Raw genomic sequence first — 25,746 nt, forward strand, 5'->3', positions numbered from 1 at the left:
GTCGCTTTAAATGATGAATAAAATGAAATGAAAAAACAAATTATTTGATAGGTTGACTAATTTGATGGTCATATTGCTCACTTTGAACATGATGATTGGAAGTCAATTGTTTTTCCTTTAGGTGCTGGAATACTATTATTAATATAAAGTTCAGTGTGTATTGATTAGATAAATTATAAAGCTAAACTATTTTATTGTCTTTATATTGTTAAGATTGAAAATATGGACATGGAGTGGCTGGCGAAATGTTGCATATGTATTGGGCTTGTACGATATATAATATATATTTGTGTATATTAATAGGACTTATAGGGTGATATTTGGTGGATTTCTCTTTTTTGACCTTCTTATAACTAATAGATCATTACAAATGATTATCTTAGAATCATGTAGTTCTTGGATTCATTTTGAGGCACATGTTTGATATATATATATATATATATATATATATATATATATATATATATATATATATATATATATATATATATATATATATATATATATATATATATATATATATATATATATATATATATATATATATATATATATATATATATATATATATATATATATATATATATATATGTTAATATTTATGATCTATAAAAACAAACAAATGACAATTTGTTGACTTTTGTGTATTAAGATGCCGAACTGTATTATCTAAAATAGTTGGAGGTACAAACAAACATAACATGTGACTTGTGGCTATGTAAAACTTTGGTGCTTGCTAATGAAACTAACATTTTCTAACTTCATTGATAGTCATATTTGGATACATGAATGAATGTGTTTTGTTTATTTTTGAAGTGATATTATAATTATTTCTGCAATTAACTTTTATCCAGGTTGTTTTCATTCATCAATTAATTACACATTTGTACCAAATGACAAATCAGCCTTGGTAAAAAGTTTTGTTATATGGAAAAAAAATTCAGTATCATATTTAATGTTTGTCTACTATGCTAACATCTTAGTAATTGCTGGTTAGAAATATTATTATGAAAGTTATGTACAAAATACAATGTCTTTTATTACGCATGACACTTTATGTAATTAGTTTCATTTTTAGAAACCTAGTAAACTTCTATTCTCTCATTTTGCACCATCATGTGGCATATTTTTTTAATTTTATATGTTGGACACTATCTTTAGATTGAATTTTGAATTGTTTTTTTGTTCAACGATATTAACCTGCTGGATTTTTTTTTATTGTGACTCTTCCATGATATACAAAGAGAGTGAGAAAATAAGATATAGGAGACATATATTGTAAAGAGGAACATATTTCCTTCTAGAGGGTAATCTACAACATTATTATGTTGACATATAGGTTTCAGTAATCCAAAACAGGGTACGATATTCTTAGGCAACAAATTTGATAAAATTTTATTTCCCTTTATTGGTTGTGGAAGCATATGTTAGTTTAGGCAAAAGATTTAATGGATGGAGAAGGGGATGAAAATTTACTATGAGTTAGGAAATGTCTTTAAATACATCAACATACCATCAATTCTAGAGCAATAGTAATTGTATTTTTAACATAAATAAATGAATCAACCAAAATTTACTTTCATTTAAGAAATGACTAGAAATTAAAAGCAAGACACAAAAGAATAACTAGAAATTAAAAGCAGAACATTTAGATGTGCATTAAAATATCACAAGGCTAGAGCATTCGTTGGCCCAAACAAACAAGGGAACATTAAGCATACAATTCCTTACATTATCTTGAAATTAGACCCGCTTGCTATAACAAAATTTAAAAAACACATAGAATATTATTACTAAAATGACAACTTATCGCACATATTTAAAAAATATTCTTTTAACAAAGAAGAGGATTGTTTAGAAGCACAAAAATTTTGACATTCTTTGTAAAATCATATGCACACATTAAAAGGTACTTTTGTTAATAGATTTGCAATGCTTTAGATGTAAAAAATAACATCTAAAGAAAAAATAGTTCAGTTTGATTCTAAATTGACTAAGTACACGTTACAGAAGAAGTGTGTTGAGGTTAAGATCCTGGATAGAGTTTGCACTCTTAACACTCTCCACACCGAGACCATTTCTACTGTATTCTCCTCAAGACACATGGTCTAAACATGTTTTTGACCTTCACTGAAGTTTATTAGCCACAACATACAATTTTGATAATCACACCGAGAAGTTCAATGATCATTTCAACATATCAATGGCATGCCCACATGTCGTAGGAATTGTCAGTCTGCTTAAGAAAACACATACTGAGTGGTGTCATGCCGCAATGGAATATGCAATGAGGACTATAGACATGTTTCAGTTAGTTCAATAGGGTCATAGACCATTCATGGTAAATAATAGTTTATTTAAGATTGAAGATCGTGAAACAGATGAAGGTAATGCAATAACTGGAAATGAAAGAGCTAACCAGATGACAAATTATCTTGAAATCAATGGAAGCATGAAATAACCAAATTTGAAGATAAATCTCACAATCAAGCTAAGTACTACATAATCTTTATAATACTGCTTATAAAGTCAATCCATGAACAATTAAGTTTGACAAGTTTCTTAAATCAAATAAGCACCCTATGCTTAGATGTAGGTCAAGAACATAGCAAAAATGACAAAATACAAGCTGAGAATAATCCATGTGATGTTACCAGATTCACTTTCTTGGCTTCTATTGATTGCATATTTATTAAAGCACAAAGATGTATGCTTGTGTGTTAATTGCTTAAGTAATACTACAACCTCAATGAACAATCAAGATTGAACAACCAACACAATTTACTTATGGAGTAACTTATTTATTGCCAATAAGGCCACTTAATGGTTATATAAAAGTGGAACTTGTTCTGCCATTGTATTTTACAAAACAACAGGAATGTCTAGTTCCTAGAAGATAGAATTTTTGGATGACATTATCTCAATCAATAATTTTTTTGTAAAATTATTGTTCAATACATCTTTTTTGGTAATTGAGATAAGATATTATTGAATATTTGGCATGAATAACAAAACTTTCTACGTACGAATACATTATTTGCATTATCTAAATAAGTATTCTACACAAAATTTCAATGGTAGCTCTACTAAATAGTAAAGTCAGATTAGTGTATTTTTAATTTCCAAGGAACGTGTGTTGTCAATAAAAAAAATAAAAAAATTTAATATTAAAAGATTTACTTATTTTTGCAATTCAACTTCAGTACTCTTCCATGTTGTCTAAACTCCCTTGTGAACTACTTAGTGGACCAAAATTTAATTATTAAAAAAAAAAAAGTGGGCTGGTCTCATTTTTTAGAACTATAACAATAAAGCATGGTCTGACATTAGCATATCATAGCTGTATATGTGAAAACCTAGCATAATATGAATAAATCACACTTAAATATAAATATAAGAAAATAAATTTCATTAAGGAGATTGCATTTGTGGTGAAAAACGTTTATATTTGTTTGATGCTCTTATTAGCTAAAAATTTAAAGATAATAAAAATATTATATGTAAAAAAATAGTAAACACGTAAGCTATGGACCATTCTTGACAATATATGTTGTTTGTATGTAATGAGATAGTTCTTGCCTTGGTAAGAAAAATATTATGTTTTTAGAACATATGTTCAAAGAGGAACGTGTTTATATTACGGGAAACATAATGGGAAATATTAAGTGTTTGATTATTAGATTGACATTAACATCTATCATAATATTTTCTCTAACAAGAGCATTGTCTTTCACCTTAAAAAATTTATACTGTGTATAGTTGCAAGATGTTGGCGACAATTAAAACCATAAGCCAAACATGAAGTGTTATTGATCGATATCACAATCACCATCTTCACCATAGGATTAGTATATCCTATAGAGGAAAAAAGAGTCTCTAAATGCTCTTGTCACACCCAATTAATTCCTTAGGAGTTAACTTTCTATTAGATGCCTGATAAAACTATGGACGAAATTATTTTTTTAATGGTACATTTCAATATGATCCAATTGAAAAGAAATATATCAACATCCCACTAATATCAATATGATAGTACTTATGATTTAACATGAATAGATGAATCAACCAAAATTTACCGTTAGCTAGTGAATAACTAAAAATTAAAATATGTACTGACAAGGCCAAAAAAATTAACCATTGGCCTAAATACGGAAACCACATTAAATATCTATAGATTTACATGATCTTGAAGTTTCAAACTCTTTCTTTAGAAGAGCTTAAAAGACATATGACAGCAAATGAAACTATAAGTAAAATGACAAATTATAATACACTACTTTCAACATGGAAGCAGATTTTCCAAAAAATTCTGATGTTTAAAATCTTACCTACACTTTAGAAGATACAATTTTCTTTTATAGTCACAATGTTCTGGATGTAAAAGTAGCGTTTATGAAAATGGTTAAAAAAAAAATATTGTGTTGAATTCTAGACGCGATAAATAGGCATTGATAGAGAAGCTTGTTGAGGTGAGGATCATAGATAGAGTATGAACTCGAGCTAGAACCTTTTTTTGTTGTGTCATCCTCATGGCACATGGAGTCTCAATCCTTTCAGCCTTCATTGCATCTACTTTTAATGACTTGGAGGACCCTTTTTTTTTAATAGTGCATTTACCTTTATAAATAGTGCATTTACCCTTGCAAATGACTATTACTACCCTAAAATCCATCTAGTGTATTTGATCTTGCTGCTAAAGCTGAAGGGTCCACATGTGTCGTCTACTGTACAAAACCTAGGCCTAGGCATCGGGCCCGACCGGAAAATCGAGTTCGAGCTTGGCTCAATACCTGAAATCTGGCCCAGTCATATTAAAATAAAAATATTTTTAAATATAAAATAAAATTTTTTAAACATAAAATATATTTAATAATTATATTATTAAATAAAAATAATATTAAAAATGAATCAGGCCAGCTCGTGCCATTTTTTGGGGCTCGAACCTGGGCTCGATCAAGGTAAAATAGGTACATGTTGGGTACCCTGGTCCGATGCCCAGCCCTAACAAAACACTTCGTTACGGAGGTCATTGTACAAGAGTTTATTGAAGACATTGAATAGGCACACAGTTGCTTTCCATGTTGAAAACAAAATTATCAGATACTTTAGAAAGTACCTTGGTCCGAAGAATATTAACTTTTGAGTAAGCCTAAGGTTATCCCACTGCCCAAACCAAAGCCAAAGTTCTCCTTCTCCTTGCTTGGAGGGTCAAGCTTGGGAAAGTTTTAGGGTGTTATTTATAGTTTACATGGTTGGCAGACTCAGATCTTGACTCATTGACTTGGTGAGTTGACTTGCACTCGGTGGAGTTTTAAAATAACTTGAATCGGACGAGTTAGGGCAAGTCGAACCAAGTCAAGGACGAGTTGAGCCGAGTCAGGGGTGAGCCAGACCAACCTTCACCCATGGTCAGGTTTTTTAGCAATCTAACTGATTCGCAAGCGGACTTGGTGAATCAGCCAACTATGATGGCATATTGTGCCACACACTTTGATTTTTAAGCTTTTTTTTTTCAGAATCTACGGGGATGTTACATTTACACTCAAATCATTATCAATCCGAACTTTTAAATATCCAAAGACGTGGACTTTTCCCTATTTTTTAAGTTTTTTTTTGTTTACTAAATATGTGTGTGAGTGAGGTGGACGGGCACACACACACACACACACAAATAAGGTGTAGAAACTGGACCTAATAATGCCACCGAAGGATTAAAAAAAAAAAATCTTATTTTCATTTTTACCCTTAAGTGGGTCTTTCCCTTTTAATGCATTCAAACCCATTTTGGTCACTTCAAGCGACACCCATATCCGATGTTACACCTTGAGCATTAAACTCTTAGCATTTGCGGAAGGCTTCACATGGGACGCCCGGCCGAGCGAACAGCGATCCTGTGGTCACTTGCTGTCAATTACTTGTGCAACTTTTTGTCTCACTCTATTATGACAAAATAGTATTATTTTGTTCCTGTTTTCCAATTTCGTTACTCAACATAACTAAAGAAAAGATATTCTCCACATCCTCTTCAACGAGTTTCTTCTCTTCTTCTCCAAGAGAAACAAACAATCAAGCATCAAGAAACAAAATTAATCTTCTTTGAAGAGGAAATAAACTTAGAAACCTTGCACCCAGATCCCCATAAGGCCTCAGTATTAATTGGGACTCATCATTGTGTGGTTCTTTCATTTACACCTTCATTGAACAAAGAACAGTTGGAACTGGGAATCACATCATGGTGTGAAACTCATTGATAATGGCGTCAGTCACGATCAACTTGGGAGGCTTCTTTCTTTTTTTAAGAGAATTTCTAATGGCTTGAGTGTGGACGCATCTGTCCATGCGCTCGTGCTCGTTGCTTAGTCAATAATTAAGCACCACCCTCTTCCTCCCCTGCTCCTACTGTTCCCCCAACTTTAAATAACAGTTTCTCTCTCCGCTTCCTTTTTCTCTCTCCTTTGCTTTCTCCCCCTTTACTCTCTCAGGTGGGCAGAGCCAGCACTGGCACCCGCTTTTTGGTCAAGAAATGCGAGAAAAGAAGCTCGAGCAACAAGATTCTGCAATCGTGAGGTGAAGAAGAAGGAGAGGAGGAAGAAATGGCCAGCAATGGAGGCGGAACGGGCACCAGGAATGGTGGGGCGGCCTCGATCAGCGCTGCTGCGACCGCCTTCGCGTCAGCTGAGACGAGATTCCCTCCCCAGCAACGGGTAATCCCTCCTTCGCCTCCGTTTTCTCTTCTTGGTCTTTCTTATCTTGGCTCGTATTTCCTCCGTCTCTGTCTTTGTGGTTTGTCTGCCTTGCCATTGGGCAGCTTAGTCCGTAGATCCACTGTTTCCTGATTTGACTTGTGGGTGGGATGAAGAGATTTTGAGGGTTTCGTCTCATTTCCTTCTGTTTTCCCCATTTTTTATGCAGCAATCTCGCGAAGGTCACTTGGGTTTGTGGGGAATGCGGACTGGACCTGAGTACCGTTAGGGTTTATGAGATGCTAGGTTTGATTTCACGTAGAGTGCTTGCATTGTTTCTGGTAGCATATTACATTAGATTGGAGTTTGAGGAACATTGGTTTGCGTAGTCAAATGTGTAGATGACGTGTTGGACTGCCGCATTTCCGTGATCCCAGCTTTCTTCTTGATCATCTATTGAGCATGCTCTTCTGCGAGGCATTCCTTTGGTTAGGGATGATGGTTTGATCGCCGAGAACATTTTCTGTTCAGATGATGCGATAATGCAATCAACGAGAAGTAAAATTGGAATTCCAATCAAATCTCTTGCGTTCGATGTAAAAGGGACTATGTTAGCCATGTCACAGAAGTCCAGATCCAGCGACTTGTTGCAACAAATGACTTCAAAATCATCTGATTCTCTGAATGCGGCTGTGTTCGTGAAGATTGAAAAATGATATTTTTTTTGCTTTCCTTTTGCAATTTCATCAAACTTCTAATTCCATTACGTTGCTTCTAGTTTCAGATACGATGCATGTTAATTGAAATAAATAGGAATTCCAGCTGAATGTTCCCTTGCAAGTCACGGTGGGGCCATGTTGGCCCTGTCCTGGTCTGAATCTACTGCAGATTAGCAACTTGATTGTTGATCCAGTGCCTTCTTTTCCATTGGATTCTCGTTAAGATGCTCGGTTGACGTTCAGTTTTAAGAAATAGCCTTCAAAACCAGTTCGGACTTAGCTCACTTGATCAACATTAGAGGGAACTCGACCAGCCATCCATATCTTCCAAATAGAAAAAGATAGAAAAATCCAATTCTATATATTATTGGGTTACCTTGGACTCCATGTTGGGTAATTCATCAAGATCCAACATATACTTTAGTAAATTGGGCTTAGCCCTTTGCTGTGAATTGCCCCCACTGTTATTTATCGGCAAAAGGGGCTTTCTTCAGTTCCAGATCTTTCTTTTCATAATGAGTGCAGATTTATTTTTGTGATGCTATTCATGAATGGTGGTTTTCACCAGTGTTTATATTGTAAGGTATTAATGGAACCTATTCGTCTTTTCTCTTTCTTGGCAGCGAAGGAGATGGCGCTATTTCTGGAGTGGGTTCTCTTGTTTTCGCTCACAAAAAGGGGGAAAGCGCGTAGTTCCAGCATCTCGCATTCCAGATGTAAGCATACCTGGAAACCACTCGAATGGGCCTCAATCTGGAGGCATCTCTGCTCAATCTACAGCGCTGGTGCCCTCTCTTCTTGCCCCACCATCTTCTCCAGCGTCTTTCACTAATTCTGCACTCCCATCAACTGCTCAGTCACCAAGCTGTTTCCTGTCTCTGTCAGCAAACATGAGTTCTCTTGATGGACCTTCATCCACCATGTTTACAACAGGCCCATATGCACATGAGACTCAACTAGTGTCTCCTCCTGTTTTCTCTACATTCACTACAGAACCTTCTACTGCTCCACTTACCCCTCCACCAGAATTGGCTCACCTTACCACTCCTTCATCTCCTGATGTGCCCTTTGCACGGTTGCTCTTGTCATCCCTTGAACTAAAAGGTGCAAGAAAGGAAGACTGTGTGAATCTTCCATATGAAACCTCTGGCTATGTTTCTGCCAGTGATCTTCAAGCAGCCTACCAACTTTATCCTGGAAGTCCTGCCAGCCGCCTTGTTTCACCAAAGTCAGGACAATCCACTGCTGGGCTGTCTTCTCCCTACCCTGAACAGGAGTTCCCTCCCCAGTGGAGCGCCTTAATATCTTCCCAAGAGATGTTCCTTCCCAGAAACAAGCCCTCAAAGCTGTTTGGCAACAACATCACAACTTCTAGGAATTTCAGCCCTTCTCAGGAATCTAGTTTCTTTTGCCCTGCTGCATCAGCACAATTTTATCTCGACCAGGCACAACAACCGAGCTCATCCTATCCTCACTGTGGTGGGAGGTTAAGTCTTTCAAGGGAGGCAGATGCATACTCTAATGTTGGCAACACACACCATAGGCACAGCAAAGCACGCAAATCAGATGCTGAGGAGATTGAAGCATATAGAGTCTCCTTTGGATTCAGTGCAGATGAAATTATTACTGCTCCTCATTATGTAGAACCTTCAGATGTAATCGAGGACTCCTTCACAATTATACCATTTGCAACTACTATTCCATATACTAAAGATTCTGCACTCTCTGACATGAAGATGGAAGGGGAAAGGATGCAGGTGAAAAGTCCAAATTCGTTGGATGCTGAAGTTTCAAAATCTTCAATAGATCAAAATGAAGGTGGTATTAAGCATGTGATGCAGAATACTTCTGGTACTGATCCATGTGCAGGTTAGTATTTTTTCTGACCATGCAGGTACCATCAGGACCTTGTTAGAAGTTCAGGACATATAGATGTGAACTGTTATGTTGCTAACCCTTGATTTCTGCCTTTGTCCTAGATGCTGGGTCACGTGAGCAGACAGGAGACCTGTTTCCATCCAGCAGTTCAAGTAACCCTGCTATGCTTGGACAAGAAATACCTCCGGAAGAGGATTTGGATGTTAGTAAAGGATGTCAGGCAGTTTTGTCAGGTCCAGAAGGAGGAACTGAACATAAAGCTGGAAGAGCTGAAGATGGAAGAGATGGCCTGACATAATGCTATCTACTAACCAGTATTTCTGAATGGTTATACTAATTAGCAGGTTACTTTATTTTCAGGTTCAGGGTAAGAATATGTATGAAATTATGTCAAAGTGATGCAGTGGTCTAACCTTTTTCAACTCCTGTAGCAGCAACTGATCTGCATGCTAGGCTTAGGTGCATTTCACCTGTTCCTTTACGCTTTGGTTTTTCTGTTGATAATGTTATGTGCTATCTTGATACAGACTGGTAGTAGAAAATGTCAGTTGCCACGGCATGCTTACTTCAGCATTAGGATGTTATGGAGCAGTAGTCACGCGTGCCCTTGTAAAATGAGATAGCCGCTAAATTAATGGCTTACTTGTGCACTTGTAAGTGTTTGATCTGCTATTGAATTCTGTGGATTTATCATGTACTTGTTGACATTATGCTGTGCTGAGCTTCAACTGCATGAATCCATATGTGGAGTATTGCCTTGGGATCCATCAACAAACACGGTGAATTCCATCACAATTCTGGAAATACCAGCATATGTCACTTATGATAGCTCAAATGAGCAAATTTCACCTGTCTGTTGATCTTCTTAAGCTCAAATTGTAGGTAGTGTGGTACCACTCATGATGGTCACTTTTGTCAAAATGTCTGCTAAATCTTGTCTGGTTGGAACTTGCATTTGAATCACTTGGTTTAGTTCACAAAAAGAAATGCCTGTTTCCAGGAGTTTCTTCTGACAACTATTGCTGGCTTCTCTATTGCCGCTCGTGGAGAAGAATTATTTTAAGTTTCTTAAGCTTTCTGAAGGGTCTTTAAGGCTCTGGAAAATAGTTGGTGGGCAAATTGCACTAGTTGAAACATGGTTTGCTTTGACAGAATTGTTATACGAGTGGGCATTCTGAGCAATGTACATTTTCTACCCATTAGTGTGAGCTTAGATTCTAAGTGTTAGAAACCACCAACTTCTGTGGTTTTCTAGGAATTCATCTACTTGTAAGTTGTAACTAGGAGGCGCCCTGCCACTCTTTCTGCTCGGACCTATTATGTAGGCAATCATCGCTTCAAACTATAATCAGAAAGGTTTCCTTTCGAACCGAGTCGAAGCTCAAATTAGGTGTCTCGGGCCACAACCTTTTTAAAGAATTGAAGATAAAAGATGGTCTAGCCTATCTCAAGCTGAATTTTTTGCCTTTAATCATTTGCCTGTCTGCCTGTCTAGGAATAAATGTCACTTTCTACTATTTTCTTCCTTAGGTTGGAGGTCTAGGATGATGGTGTCATCGGCCATTACATGCCCTACCACCACCACTGCGGCACTGCCCATGGGTAGCAGCCCGCTCCGACCTTCTCCACCAAATTTTGAACTAGATTTGAGGTTCGTCTTCCCAACCTTCTTTTCTCACCAGTCCTAGCACCCGTTCCATTAATCTGTTCAAATCACCCTAGCTTCATCCCCGACGCCCATAACTGCATCTTCCGGACTCCTGGTGATCCCTCTCCATTATTTAATTCACTAGCGCGTTGCGTCTCACAAAACGCCGCACTTTTCGTGCACCTACCATCTACACTTAACGCCTGCAGACCGCGAGCTGCCTCTCCAGTACCATTACCGGCACCCACCACCATCGCCTTCAACGAGACTTCCATTGAATTCTTGCTGCCACTTCGGATGGATGAAAGGATACCCCTCTAGTTTCTTGACACCACCCAATCCATCTAGCCGCCCAGCAACTGTAACCGCAGCTGTGCCCCCCAGCAATGCCGCACCACTGCTCGTTCGGCCATGATGCCTCAACTTGAACGCTCTTGATTCCGCCCAATCGATGAAAAACCAGGGCATCTATCTGCAGCCAAAGTCTGTGGATCCCGAGTTGCCTTTAGTGCGACCTCCGTGATGCCATTACCAGCGCCAACCTGACCGACGATGTTCAACGGTACCATCGGCTAACCCTCACCGTCTTTTGGCAACGGCCGACAATGCGACTCCACACCCTTGGCCTTCAGTTCCATCGGATAACCCATCAGGCCGCTCGGCACCGGCAGCTACGGCTGCGGTCGCCGGCGAGCGACCTATACCCACAGGGAGGGGGAGTTGAGTTTCTGAACGTCACCATGGCGGAGGTGATTCCTTAGATTTAGCTAGAGTCGAGCTCAGCTAGGACAATCTTTAGCTTCATTAAGCTCAGCCAAGTCAAAAGACTCCACCGAGCTGTGCTCAAACTCGGCATGTGTGCACAGCTAATGCTGTATCACATGGTCATGTGCCACGTTTGCGGTAGGAGACCTAGCTTGGCTCGGCTAGATTTGAGTTTAAGCCAAATTGTGAAGCTTGATTCAGGTGCTAGCCAAACTCCAGTCGGACCTTCTAAGGCTCGAGCCAACGCTTGGCTAAGCTCACACCCAAATGCTTTCACATAATTATGTGCCATTTCGAATCAAGGGTGGCAGAGAAGGTGAAAAATTCGTTTGAGTTTTCGAATCGTTAGTTTCACCCCTATGAAAGCTTAAGCATAGTATTCTACTAGGAAGCCAGGTTAGTCAGAGCTCACCAGGTTTACTCTCAAGAACCGAGCCCATGAGGTGGTCCGGACCTGAGATTCCTCGTCCATACAAGAAATAAATGAAAAGCGGACAGAAAGTTGATTGTGGTACTAAAAAACACACCTAACTTTGCGATTTTGTTAAACACACATCTGAGTTTGCATTGTTAATCAGAAGGATCGGTAAAATTGTTTTTGCCAAATTCACTATTTACATCAGCAAAAGGATACCACTTTGCCAGCTAAAAGTGGCATGAAACACGTACGTACCTTTGTTAACACATCTAGAATGAAGAAAACGACATTCAGGTAGCTGTTTTAGATATTAATTAAAAAACTGCACTAATTTGGATAATTAATCATGTATTAATATTACTAGGCATAGCTAAATCAGTTAATGCAAGCTACCAAACTCGAGATTTGTCCTTATGAAGGTAATCCAATCTTCTTGACACATCATCAACCCCACTTAAGTTAGTAATAATGTGGGGTTACTTGACAGAAGGCTACCTTTTTCTTTTCACTATGATGCAAAGTGTAGGTGCATTTTTAACCACGTTAAAAAGGTCAATTGTGTTTCTTTATTGTTTTGGTGCGTGTTCAAAATTGTCCTAGAAGATATCAATGATAAATTGCATATGTATGTACTTGGCATAGCAAACATTATTTGTCAACAAAAAAAGAAAAAATGCCGCTGGCATGTTTAAGTTTCTAAAATTTTGCATACTCAAATCTTAAACCGAGACCTCGATTGCTCATTATGGAGAAGGGACTTGCAAAACAAACAAAAAGGGCATCTAACATATTTATTCTAGAAAGACAACCTTAACTCATCTTGTCACCTCAAGGGGCATAACCTAGCTGGTTGAAATAAGGGCATTTGCAAAGGATGTATGTATTTATTTCAATTCCTGTGAATGTTATGCTTCTATGTCTTAAAGTGGTAGAGTGCAGTATCCAAAATGAGTAATCTAATATGTAGGTTGGCTCAAAGCTTCTAAGCTGAAAAAAGCTTACAGTTTAAAAGACTGGGCTAAGACCCCAAAAAAATATAATATTATGGAAGGTACTGAAAAGGCAACGATTAGAGATGCACCTCAGAGGTCGACAAGCTTTACAGATGCAAAGACATGGCCTTTCCTTGGTCCTCGAAGAGCCAACTTTCATCATTATCACACCAAAACATTCTATCCCTCTAAAAGGGCTTTTTTTGACAAGGATATTGTAAACACATTATTAGAATTTATGTTTCATTATGTTTTTATTCCAGAAATTATAATGTTAGTGTAGATATTCTTAGATTCGTCAATCAAACGCTAGATATAATTGCAATGTGTTGCAATCACAGAATATTCTTCTTATCTATCACCCTGTAAAATGCTTCAATATCTTTCTACAGTAGATATGGATATCAACTCGTTTGGAGACCACTGCAGAATTTATTCACCAAGCCTCATAACTGGTAACAACTTGCAAATAGAATCACTTGGAGTTCCTGAAAGTAATGTCGGAATTTAGAACAGAGATGGAAACATGAACATAATGCCTTCGAGCGCAGACGCATGAAACCAGGTACAGAATGACCATGAACTAGGTAAGGTGTTTATGTCTGGTGAATGAATGAGGGGTAGTCCCGTCCGCAGTCCACCATTAGCAACAATTTATTTAGCATCTTGATTTCAGGAATCAGAAAGCTTTCACCAGTCCATAAACCTCGCTTCTGATGAGCTCACAGCTCGTCTGAATGAAAATTTAAAGTAATCAAGGCAAGATGTTAATAAGACCAGCGATCAGCACAAACATAATCCATCAGGATTAGGTTTCCTGGTCCAAGGAGTTCTGAAAAAGAAATTCCTAACAAAAATACGAGAGCTGATGCTTAAGCTTCTTCCCCATGGTCTCACTCTTAATGAGTAGTACACTGTTCCAAAAACAGGTTGATAGAGGACCTTCAGGAAGATGCAGTTAGGAAAGGGGAGAGGCAAGAAATATAGTCCAAAAACAGCAGAAATATGTACGCCCTGCGCAAGGCAGCTCATTTACATATTCAAGGCCAAAGAAAAGGCTTGTCCTTTAAGTTTTCACCACTTGTTTAAGTTCCACATAAACCTAAATAAGGAAAAGATATATGATTTATTCAAACAAGAAATATGGCATTGAATACAAAAATCATGTTTTTCTTGGTATACATTTATTCCATTGAGTAGAAGAAAAAATACACTGAGGCAAGCTCATCGCAGTAATTCCAGATGTACTCCGATTCTCAATATAACTGCAGCCACATGCATCGCTCTCTGACACAAATCCGGCCCTTGGTGCATAATAAAATGAATATGACCATCACCAGAGCCAAATCTTAATGGTGTTATATCAACTGATATAATATTTGACATGCTTTTGGTCTACTGAAAAAGTGAGACAGGGCATAGTCCATTGATCAAGCATCCAAAAGACTATGAACCATGGACGTTGCCTCAGGTTCCTGCATAACAAAGTAAACATACTAAGTTAGATTCTTTCACGGCCAAAAATAGATAGGAAATACTTCAGATATGCTCCTAGTTTGCCACTAAAAGAAATCAGAAATGCACTTGTTTGCTTAGTCACACTCCTTTAATGTGTTTATCATGATTCGTTGAGATATAGTTTGAATTTCGAATTTAGTTGCCATTTCATCATTGATAAGATTAGAAAGAATAATCTTTGATTGACCTCGAAATCTGCCCTAACTCCTCTTTATATAGACTAGAGGAGAGAGAGAAGTTATTACAAAAGTACCCTCTTAAACCTAAAACTGAATATAAACACATCTTAACACTCCCCCTCAAGTTGGAGCGTATATGTCAAATAGGCTCAACTTGGAACAGCAGCTTTGGAATGGTCCCCTTGCAAGAGCCTTAGTAAAGATATCAGCCGTTTGCCCTGTAGTTGAAATGTGTGAGGTACTTACAAACCCCTTTTGAATCATGTCTCTAGTATAGTGACAATCTACTTCAACATGCTTGGTTCTTTCATGAAAAGCCGGATTATTAGCAATAAACAGTGCAGCTTTGTTATCACATAACAGTTGCATAAGAAGAGGCACTTCGACAGTAAGATCCAACATCAGGGATCTAACCCACATAACTTCAGCAGTACCCTGAGCCATAGCTCTATACTCAGATTCTGCACTTGATCTGGCAACCACAGTTTGCTTCTTACTCTTCCATGTAACCAAGTTGGATCCAATAAACACACAAAATCCAGTAGTGGATTTTCTGTCTGAGGGGCATCCTGCATAGTCGGCATCAACATACACAGATATAGTGAGTGAGGTACCATTCTGAAAGAAGAGTCCCGTTCCTGGTGAATTCTTTAGATACCTAAGAATCATCATAGCAGCATCCCAATGAACTTTCTTGGGCTTATCCATAAATTGACTCACTCTGCTAACAGCATAGGCAATGTCAGGTCGAGTAACAGTGATGTATAGGAGCTTCCCAACAATCCCTCTATACTGTCTCGCATCAACATCTTCAGTATCATCATCATACAAGCGGGTATTGATATCCATAGGTGTGGATGCAGGCCGACACCCCAGCATCCCTGTCTCTTGCAAAACATCAGTAACGTATTTCCTCTGGCACATGATAAGTCCCTTTTGATTTCTGGCAAACTCAATACCAAGGAAATAACGTAGTTCACCAAGGTCCTTGGTGACAAAGTGTTGTCCAAGGACATCCTTGATGTTGGAAATCCCCTGTAACAATGATATCATCAACATAGACAAGAACTATCACCGTACCTGTAGAAGTCTTCTTGACAAAGAGGGAATGGTCGGCCGAAGAACGTCTGAAGCCCTCATTCTCAATATTCTCTGACAATTTCTGAAACCAAGCTCGAGGACTCTGTTTCAGACCATAAATCGCCTTTCTCAATCTGCACACTTTCTGACACTCCCCCTCAGCAACAAACCCTGGTGGTTGCTGCATATACACTTCTTCATGTAAGTCACCATAGAGAAAGGCATTTTTGACATCAAGCTGTGAGAGGGACCAATTCTTGCTGACAGCCACAGCAAGGAGAATCCGTAAGGAAGCATGTCGTGCCACAGGAGAGAAGGTATCATAATAATCAACCCCATAAGTTTGGGTATAGCCTTTTGCAACCAGACGAGCCTTATATCTGTCAATACTGACATCTGCTCGGTATTTGATAGTAAAGACCCATCTGCAACCAACAATGGCTGCATCAGCTGAAGGAGTAACAAGTGTCCAGGTGCCTCTAGACTGAAGAGCATCCATCTCTTCTTGCATAGCTGCTGCCCATTTGGGATCAGAGAGAGCATCCATGGGATTCTGTGGAAGAGCAATAGCCGACAGCCCCTTGACAAACTGTCGGTACATAGGGGTGAGTCTATCCATGGATAAATGACCAGAGATAGGATGCAAAGTGCAACTGCGTTTGCCTTTCCTTTGAGCAATGGGCATATCAAGTTCATTAGGAGCAGGAACATGCTCGTGACATACTCCTATGTCATCATTACATAAAACATTGTCAGTTGAGTTTGTGTCAGGAATTACCTTGGGCGTGCTGGGTGAAGGCACAGGTGCACATTGAACAGGCGCAGCAGGCTTAGTACGACGTTGGTAGACAGCCCCAAAACGTGGATCAACTGGGTTTGGACAACTCATGAGAGGTAGAGGAAATTGGACTTCATCATTTAATTCAGGCGCCCTTAATTGAGTTCCATTTGGGGAGAAGAAAGAGGTTGATTCAAAAAATGTAACATCAGCACTCACATAATACCGACGAGTAGAAGGATCATAACATCGATATCCCTTTTGAGTGCGGGAATAACCAACAAAGATCGTTTTGATGGCCCGAGGAGACAACTTATCTCGCCCAGGACCAAGCAACTGAACAAAGGCAACACATCCAAAAACACGAGGTGGAACAGAAAACAAGTCTCTGTCAGGAAAGAGGACAGAGATAGGAATAAGGTCTCCCAACACAGATGACGGCATACGATTAATAAGATAGCATGCTGTGAGAACAGCATCGCCCCAGTAAGAATGGGGAACATGGCTATGTATGATAATGGTTCTGGCAACATCAAGAATATGACGGTGTTTCCGTTCAGCAACCCCATTTTGTTGGGAGGTATAGGCACAAGAAGTTTGGTGGATGATACCCTTATCCCTGAAAAATTGTTCCAAAGAGGAAGCACAGAACTCAAGAGCATTGTCAGAGCGCACAATTTTGACACAAGTATCAAACTGAGTCAGAATTTCATTGATAAAATTTTTGATTACATGACCCACTTCAGATTTATGCTTCATAAGAAAAACCCAACTAACACGACTATAGTCATCGACAGCAACAAGATAATATCGATGACCTTGAAGAGCAGGTGTACGACTCGGACCCCAAACATCAAAATGAAGTAACTCAAACACAGAATGGCTACTTCGACTGGGCCGCGGAGGAAAGGATGACCGATGGTGTTTGCCCAACTGACAAGACTCGCATTGAAAAGAAGACTTAGGAGACAGCTGAGGAAAAACATGCAGCAGTTTCTGAAACGGGAGATGTCCAAAACGTAAATGCCAAGTATAAGCCGAGGATGAGGACGACCCTGCAGAGGTAGACCCAGCAAAGGGAAAGGGATGCACTAGCCTGTAAAGACCTCCCTGTTCACGGCCACTGCCAATCACCCTGCCCGTCAGTATATCCTGAAACACAAGAGAAGAGGAGTCAAATATCGCACGACAGTTTAAATCTCTGGTAATCTGACTGATAGATAGTAGGCTATGTGGGAATTCTGGTGCATGAAGAACATGTTGCAATGGTAATGATGAAGTAAGTTGGACCTCTCCAAGTCCAACAACGGGAGAATATTTGCCATCTGCTAGAATAACCGAGCGACCAGGTGGAGTAGGGACATAAGAAGTAAACTGTGCCTTGTCTCCACAGAGATGTGTCGATGCACCCGAATCAATGAGCCAATCTGTAGTGTCAGAATACATACCAGATGAAGATGCACTGGCAGCAGTAGTGATAGTAGAGGTGGTCGGATCAGGAGCTTGTTGAGGTCTATCTCCAATCAAGTGTCTCAACTGAGAGATAATATCATCTGCACGTAACTCACTGGAGGAAACAGGATGCTGAGTCTTAGGCTGCTCTGGAGAATCAGTAAAAACAGTCTGATTGGCAACAGCTGGACGACCATGTTTCTGCCAACACTTATCCACAGTGTGACCAATGCGATGACAAAACTGACATACTGGGCGCGAAGGGGTATTGCCACGGCCACGGTATCCTCGTCCTCTGGCAAAGAGGGACCCACCTCTGCCACGAGTAGCAAGCATAGCAGAAGTGGTATCAAGAACAGTCGATGAAGGGATTGGAATTCTGCTTAGCCTACTATAAGCTTCATCAATAGGAGGAATCGAGGGACTAGTGAGCATCTGATTCTTTGCTGATTCATAAACAGAGTCTAATCCAGACAGAAATACTCCGACCATAAGCATATCTCTGTATGCCTTCTGTTGTTCACACTTACATGCAGGAAAGTAGCTGTTTAGTCTCTCAAACATGGACTTGAGACTAGAATAATAAGTATGTAGAGGGCGACCATCTTGGCGCATCTGATGAATATCATGATGAAGCTGCATAATTCTTGTTTCATTCCTTGCTTGTGAATAGGTGGCTGCAAGGGAATCCCACATATCCTTTGCACTTTCCTTATGCAGGACTTCATTGGCAATGTCTTGAGTAAGAGTACCAACAATCCATACCATAACCAACGAATTATCTTTAAACCAAGTAGTATATTTTCCTACCTTCTGTACGGGCTCGGGCTCCAATATAAGATGTTCCTTCTCATGAGCGATCAAGGTTCTTTTTACTTGCATGGCCCACATCTCGTAATTACCCCCATCCATTTTGGTGATAAAGCTGAAAAATGGGGAACTCTTCATCTCTCCCGACGACACAAAGGAAGAGGTATTAGCGCCGCTGCTAATTTCAGACATCGCTCAACACAATGGAGGAAACCGAGCCACGGAATAGGAAGTGCAGGCAAAAAGAAGACAATCACATATCGAAAGACAACATGCTGATCATGAAGCAGTTAACACGGGCAACAATCCATAAGTCTGATCGGCTGGAAGAGGCAACAACAGAACTGAACGAAGACAGATTACCAGAGGCGACAGCGAAGACGCTGAGAGGAAAATCAGCGTGCAGAGCAGCGGCGGAGTAGAGGAGGCGATGCAGCGAAGACGCTGAGAAGAAAATCAGCGTGCAGGGCAGCGGCGGAGCAGAGGAGAGTGGTGGAGACAGCAGAGGCGATGCAGCGTGCAGCGGCGATTCAGCGGCAGCGGAGAAGCAACAGTGACGGACGGCGGCGGCGGGCGGAGGTGACAGCCACGGCGGGCAGCGGCGAAGATGACTGCAACAGCTGACGGAGGCGTCGGGCGGAGAAGACAGCAACGGGCGGAGGCGTCGGGCGGAGAGGTCAGCGACGGGCGGAGGCGTCGGGTGGAGAGGTCAGCGACGGGCGGAGGCGTCGGGCGGAGAGGTCAGGACAGCGACTGGCGGAGGCGTCGGGTGGAGAGGTCAGCGACGGGCGGAGATGGGTGGACACGAGCGGGTGGAGGAAGCGCAGCGATGGGCGCGGTCAGGCGGCGGGCGGCGCCGCTCAATCGGCGCGCCAAGGAGGAGGAGACGGCTGCTGCTCTGATACCATGATAAGATTAGAAAGAATAATCTTTGATTGACCTCGAAATCTGCCCTAACTCCTCTTTATATAGACTAGAGGAGAGAGAGAAGTTATTACAAAAGTACCCTCTTAAACCTAAAACTGAATATAAACACATCTTAACAATCATTAAACACGAGTCTTTTTATCTTGAAATTTGACACATTTAGACCGGATGGAAAAATGTTTATATGTAAAAAATACAGATATGAAGCACCATAAAAGTCAAAACTCCAACATTCGATCAATGAGGCATCCGATGGTTCATCGGTAAATCCATATGCACTATCGTAGGTACAGTGGGTGAGAGAGAGAGAGAGAGACAAAGAGAGAGTCACCTGATACATTCATCCATCAAAAGGACAGCAAGTGGTTCGGTCATTCCATGAAATAATCACGTGGTTGGCCTTGTCATGGTAGACAGTCCACGACCAGATGGAGCAACTCCAGGATGGTGGATTTCTGATTCGTCAACTTCTAGAGGCACTAAAAGATGAGATATATCAGTATAAGCACAAAGCCCAAAGCATGTTTCTTAGTGTATATGCTTGGGTTCAAGGTTGTCAATATGCATATTGGGAACTGCAATCTAAGACAGGACAAGTTGAATTTTGAATGACATTTGATCAACCCAGTGCCATATAGTCTGAACCAGTTTGCAGTTCAAATTAACTTAGGCCAAACTTCATGCACTAGTGCATTTCAGCACATAGTACTACCATTTAATCACTAACTACCTTTAGCAAAGCAGAAATAACATACCAGAATCTTCTCCTGGTGGCATCCCAGCAATTCCTATGCACGAATACAATGAATCTTCATCAATCTTCAATTGGTTGTATGCTACATATACATCCTCTATTGTTGCTGCTTCATAGAGCCAAGGCAGGTCTCTGATGCATGATATGTCCTGAAATAAGAAGACAATAGGCTTCCCAGTTACTTGAATAGTGACTACAAAATAGTACAAAGAGCAACCAAAAGGATATTTTGCAATTTACCGCAACCAATCTATACACCAGAGCAGGACATCAAGGCTAAGCAGTAAAACAAGATTATTTAAAACAAAGCGAACCTTTCTTGGAACTGAGGAAGCTTGCAAATGTGCTAGAAGTCCAAGCCAGTAAGCATTTGATTTAGTTTCGGCTTCATGTTTCATTAGAAGAGTCCTCTTTGCCTGCAAAAATAGTGGTCTCCCGTTAAATTTAAACATCAGGACATCTTGGAAAGTATATCAAACAGAAGCATAAGTTACGCCGGAACATTTAAACATAAACAGATCCACATATGCAACCTAAGGCTCCAGCTGCTTGCCATTGCACATGTTCACTATCTTGCATATTGCTTGATGTGATGTCTGCTGGATCTGAAAGCTGTAGACCTTAGCAATATCCAGGAACACTTATTTATGCAGGCTAAATCTCTCTCTGTCGCTCTTTCTCTCTTTTTCAGTGCAATTACTCTAAAAACAAAAGTAACTTAAGGTACCACACCTTGACTTACAAACGTTTTTGAAAAGTAAAGCTAGATCAGACATAAGGCTGGGCACCGGGCCGGGCTGCCGGCGAATACCTGGCCTGACTTGGGCAAATGCAAAATTATACTAGAACTACAAATTTAAACACTGTATGATATCATGGTTCAGAATCACCATGAACATGAACAACACCCCCCCCCCCCCCCCCAACACCTCAAAAAACCAAAAGAAAAGGAAAGAACTCTTTTTTTTTTCCCTTAACTAAGATACTAAGTTTTGAATTTCATTTCATTTGTCTTGGTATTTCAGAATTTGTTTGGATAATATTCACCGTGACGACTAATTTAAATCACATCAGGTTTGGTCCAGATAAAAATTCAATCTGCATGCAATTTTTTTATCTTATTTAGATTTGGTTTCCAATTGAGATGTACTCAAGGTTACAAGCGCATATTTGGAACTAGCAAAATACAGTCACAATTTTACACACAAAAGGGATTCTCAAGACCAAACCAACAAATTGAAGTTAAAATAATCTAAGAAAGCTTCATACCTTATTGTCAACCATTTAAATTTCTTTTGCAAGTCTTTTATTGGATTAGTGCTCATAGAACCCAAATTTTCAGCAGGTTAGTTTGGACAGTCTTAACAAGAGGAATCATTGTAGCAGAACCTATGATAATGAGAACTTTAAAAGATCATCAATGGTTGCCTAAGAAACATTAACTACAGCAAGGTTACAAACCCTGTCGAGTTCGCGCTGAGTTATCTTATTGCTATTCAATCCTCTAAGAACATTCTTGCAGGCATCCACAGCCTTATAAACCTGCAATTTGTCATAACTGAAAGCTTATCATGAAAGAAGCAATCAATGAAAGCACAGCAAATAACTAGCATACTCATGTTAGAAATACATGCCTTGCCTGGAGTAGATGTCACAGAAACGACATACCACCCAAGATTCAGCCTGTCAAAGAGGCTCACTTCAAAAGAAACATCATAGGTCAAGCCCAAAGAATCTCTAACGGTCGTAAAGAGCCTGTACAATGAAGAATGAGAAAGATCTGACTAAGTATGCATGTCTAATGAGAAGTGGACAACAAAGTGATCTAACATCACCTTGCACAACAAAAACCACAAGCACGAAACCTTTTCCCCATTGATGTTATAGGTTCAATCATTTGAAAATGCACATAAGATGTAAGCTTTTCTCAGGACATATCTATGGGTATAATTCAGATTTGTCCCTTACATTTCATGTCCCTTTAGAAGTAGATGTCATTTTCTGTTATTAATTAGAAGTGAGATTTGAAGAAGCAAGCATAAAAAAGGATTGAGATTACAAGAAGAAGATGTACACGATATAGCAACTTATAGGAACTTTATGTTAGAGATCTTATCTGGAAAAAACTCTACTACTGTTACACTCATCCTTGATCCAAAGTTCTGCTTCAACAGGTAAGACAATGACCTCAGCTGGTCAATCAGTTGTATCTACACACACACACACATACACACACAGAAAAAAAGAATAGCCAGAACCAGCATAAAGCAAAAAAGATAACATTAGAACTGCAGTAATCCTTTTTCTCTGTAAAGTTCGCAAGCAGATTCTGAAAGTAAGATGCAGACTCTGTCTGCAAGAACAAATTGAAGACACACAAGATGATTGGTTACTCAAGATCTAAAAGGTTAAATTTTGTTCACAAGATGATTGTCACAAAAAACGCCGTTTTTTAAAAAAAACGCGTATTATACGCTAAAAACGCTTCTCACGAATAAAACAGGAACAAGACGCGTTTTTTTTTCAAAAAAACGGCCAAAAATAAAAAACGCATATAAAACGTGTTTTATACGCGTCTTCCACAGTTTTTTTAAGGCACACGGTGAGTTTTAAACAAATGGCACAGCGTATAATATTTGTAAAAAAGTTGGGTTTTTTTTAACTTAGTCGCTCCTTTTAAGGGCAAAAATGTATTTTTACAGACGAAAAGAGGGCTTTGGTTAAAAACTTGCCGCGATTCTCTCCTTCGTCTCTCAACTGAAGATTCTCCTTCGTCTCTCAACTGAAGATTGAAGAGGGGGCATTCTGAAGAGCGGACACCAGACGGACGAGCGGTGAGAGGGGGTCGCCGGGAGTCACCGAGGCTGACGGGAATCGGCATCCTCTCCTTCGTCTCCTACTCATTTTCATTCAACTGAAGAGGGGACGAGCGGTGAGAGAGCTTTGTTTTACAGTTTAAAACTCACCGCTCAGTTGCTGTTTTCATGGCATAGCTTTACTTTTATATGTTATTTGTTGGTTAGTCGAGCATCAATGGTGTTGAGAATGACTTCATTTATTAATCAGGTTGGGTCGACGGTTTATTGGGCAAGTCACTAGGATTTAGGGGCTCAGTTGCTGTTTTCACAACAGAAAGGGTATTAAAGCCTAAGGGATGGAATCATGGAAGATGTAAACATCTTCATCCATTTCCAATGGACAAAGTGTGGCAGTTTTCATAATGGACTCATCTACAGATTCTACACCCTCAATTAGAAATTTAGAACCCAATATCCTGCTGGTGCTTCACTAATGGGAAGTCGATAACGAGCTTGGCAGACCCACAGTTTTGTGACTAATTTAACTGTCGTGTCTTCCTCAGGTGAATAAACTTCACCTTGCAGACACACTGCCCAGTTTGGATTTTTCCACTGTAACGGATCAAAGACACCACAATCAGATTTAGGGTAAAGTTTTGTAATGTTAACCATGAGAGGCCCCGATGCATCACACTTTTTCATAGCCTCCAAAAGTAACGATGCACGTGGTCCTGTGTAGATATGATCTACTTTTCAATGTTTTTTTTTAAATTTCTCATTTACTTTATTTGTATATAATTATTAGGATTATTTATTTATTTTTTAAAAATTTTCCGTCTTTTTCCCATTTTATTCCAGGGATATACAATTTTGCCATATTATACCCGTCTTTTTCCTTGCCGTATAATACCCGTATACGTTTTTTGTGACAAGTCTTAAGATAATGCGCTCAGCTGACTAATCAGTTAACTTGTATTAACAGACACACGAACAGCGAAAAGCAAAAAGATTAACAGAACAACATAAAAATCTTTATAATTCCTTTCTTGAAGGAATTCTGCAAAGACGATGTATAATTGGAATGATTGTATTATTGGCAAAAGGAAGACATTGCCTTTTTTCTGTCAGAAGTTTGTGCCAAAAAGCACTTTGAAGTTTGAACTTCTTCATTCTGATGCTTAAGGTTACTCCCCCTTAATGATAAAGGTTTTTCTTATTATTTGGTATTTTTTTATGATTATACTAGAAATAACTGGATTAATTTCCTCAAGCTCAAATCAAAAGCTTTTACAAATTTTCACATTTTCCTTAATGAGATCAAGAACCAATTTGAAAGCAAGCTAAGAACTCTTGAACAGACTCAGAAGAGAATATTTATCAAACTTTAAGAAATGCTTTGCATAAATGGTATTTTGCATAAAGAAAATGTGCTACAACTCCCGACAAAATGGCCTTTCAAAAAGAAAGAATAAACAGAAAACATTGTGTTATATGGTAGCCTTTATTATGATGGTAAATGGAGGTGGCACTGTGTGACTCAGGATTTTGAGAAGTTCAATGAATATGACGGGCTTGTTTAGATTCCTCGTATATGCAAAACTGGAAAAGGTCATTTCCTGTCTCCCCGGCAGAGCATTGGAGAACAAAGATACCACTATTGATTGTTAAGAACCGCCAGAGATCTTACTGATTTAATGTGTCATTGCTAAAGCATCGATAAAGGTCAAAGGTTGACACTGCCATGACAAAGAAACTTTCACAACTCACACCCTTTTTCATCGCTTGCAAGAAATCAATCAAGCAGATATTAATTCTAGGAGCCTCCAAAAGACCATTTTGCATGCTTCTCATTTGGAAGAACGCGGATAAATAAAACAGAACATGAGAATATCTAAGAATTTTCAATTTAAAGTCTTAAAATGACCTGGAATTTATTATCTCTGCTAGCAGGCCCATTGTGATGCCAAAGAAAAGAGGATGATGCTGTATCTTGCAAGTCAGTGATTTTTCCCCATCTTTATTTGGCAAGTTAAGTGCCTCTTCCAGATTTTGTTCATCTGCGGAAGTAATGACTGTGTCTTTTTAGAATCAAACATAAAGTGACAATTACTGATGAACAAATTTGAAAAAAAAAAAAAAAAATCCTATGAGCCTTAGATGTATTCAAATATCTAAGACTAGGATAACATGAGATAAGGATAATATTACAAACAATGCTTTTAGTTTCAGCTTTATTATTTGTTAACAATATGCATTAATTATTATTTACAACTCTTGCTGACCATAGGTGATAGCATCCATTGCTAATAAAGACAGGCCAAGAATTTCTTGAATGTGCAAGTACTAC

The 25,746-nt window shown here is 39.2% G+C and overlaps 2 protein-coding genes across 3 annotated transcripts in view; one reads left to right on the top strand and one right to left on the bottom strand.

Moving 5' to 3' along the window:
- The first annotated feature begins 6,351 nt into the window (after window positions 1-6,351).
- On the top strand, window positions 6,352-9,977 carry LOC116246471 (uncharacterized protein At1g76660). Its single transcript, XM_031618364.2, has 3 exons — window positions 6,352-6,704; window positions 8,026-9,271; window positions 9,382-9,977. Exons 1-3 carry the CDS (start codon window positions 6,594-6,596, stop codon window positions 9,576-9,578), a joined length of 1,554 nt encoding a protein of 517 aa, XP_031474224.1. The 5' UTR covers window positions 6,352-6,593; the 3' UTR covers window positions 9,579-9,977.
- Window positions 9,978-14,210: 4,233 nt separating this feature from the next.
- LOC116246470 (stromal processing peptidase, chloroplastic) overlaps window positions 14,211-25,746 on the bottom strand; it is a 75,203-nt gene continuing 63,667 nt past the window's right edge. Inside the window, exons 19-25 of one of the 2 annotated variants that reach the window (XM_031618363.2) lie at window positions 25,324-25,456; window positions 22,236-22,356; window positions 22,063-22,143; window positions 20,916-21,017; window positions 20,603-20,750; window positions 20,179-20,326; window positions 14,211-14,578 (exon numbers count right to left, since the gene is read on the bottom strand). In XM_031618363.2, the coding sequence (XP_031474223.1) occupies window positions 20,235-20,326; window positions 20,603-20,750; window positions 20,916-21,017; window positions 22,063-22,143; window positions 22,236-22,356; window positions 25,324-25,456 (677 nt within the window). In that variant the 3' untranslated portion in view covers window positions 14,211-14,578; window positions 20,179-20,234. Of the gene's footprint in view, window positions 14,579-20,178; window positions 20,327-20,602; window positions 20,751-20,915; window positions 21,018-22,062; window positions 22,144-22,235; window positions 22,357-25,323; window positions 25,472-25,746 lie in introns of both variants that reach the window. The other variant, XM_031618362.2, reaches the window with a different exon arrangement.

This window comes from Nymphaea colorata, chromosome 1 (genome assembly GCF_008831285.2).
Source record: "Nymphaea colorata isolate Beijing-Zhang1983 chromosome 1, ASM883128v2, whole genome shotgun sequence".
Taxonomy (NCBI): domain Eukaryota; kingdom Viridiplantae; phylum Streptophyta; class Magnoliopsida; order Nymphaeales; family Nymphaeaceae; genus Nymphaea; species Nymphaea colorata.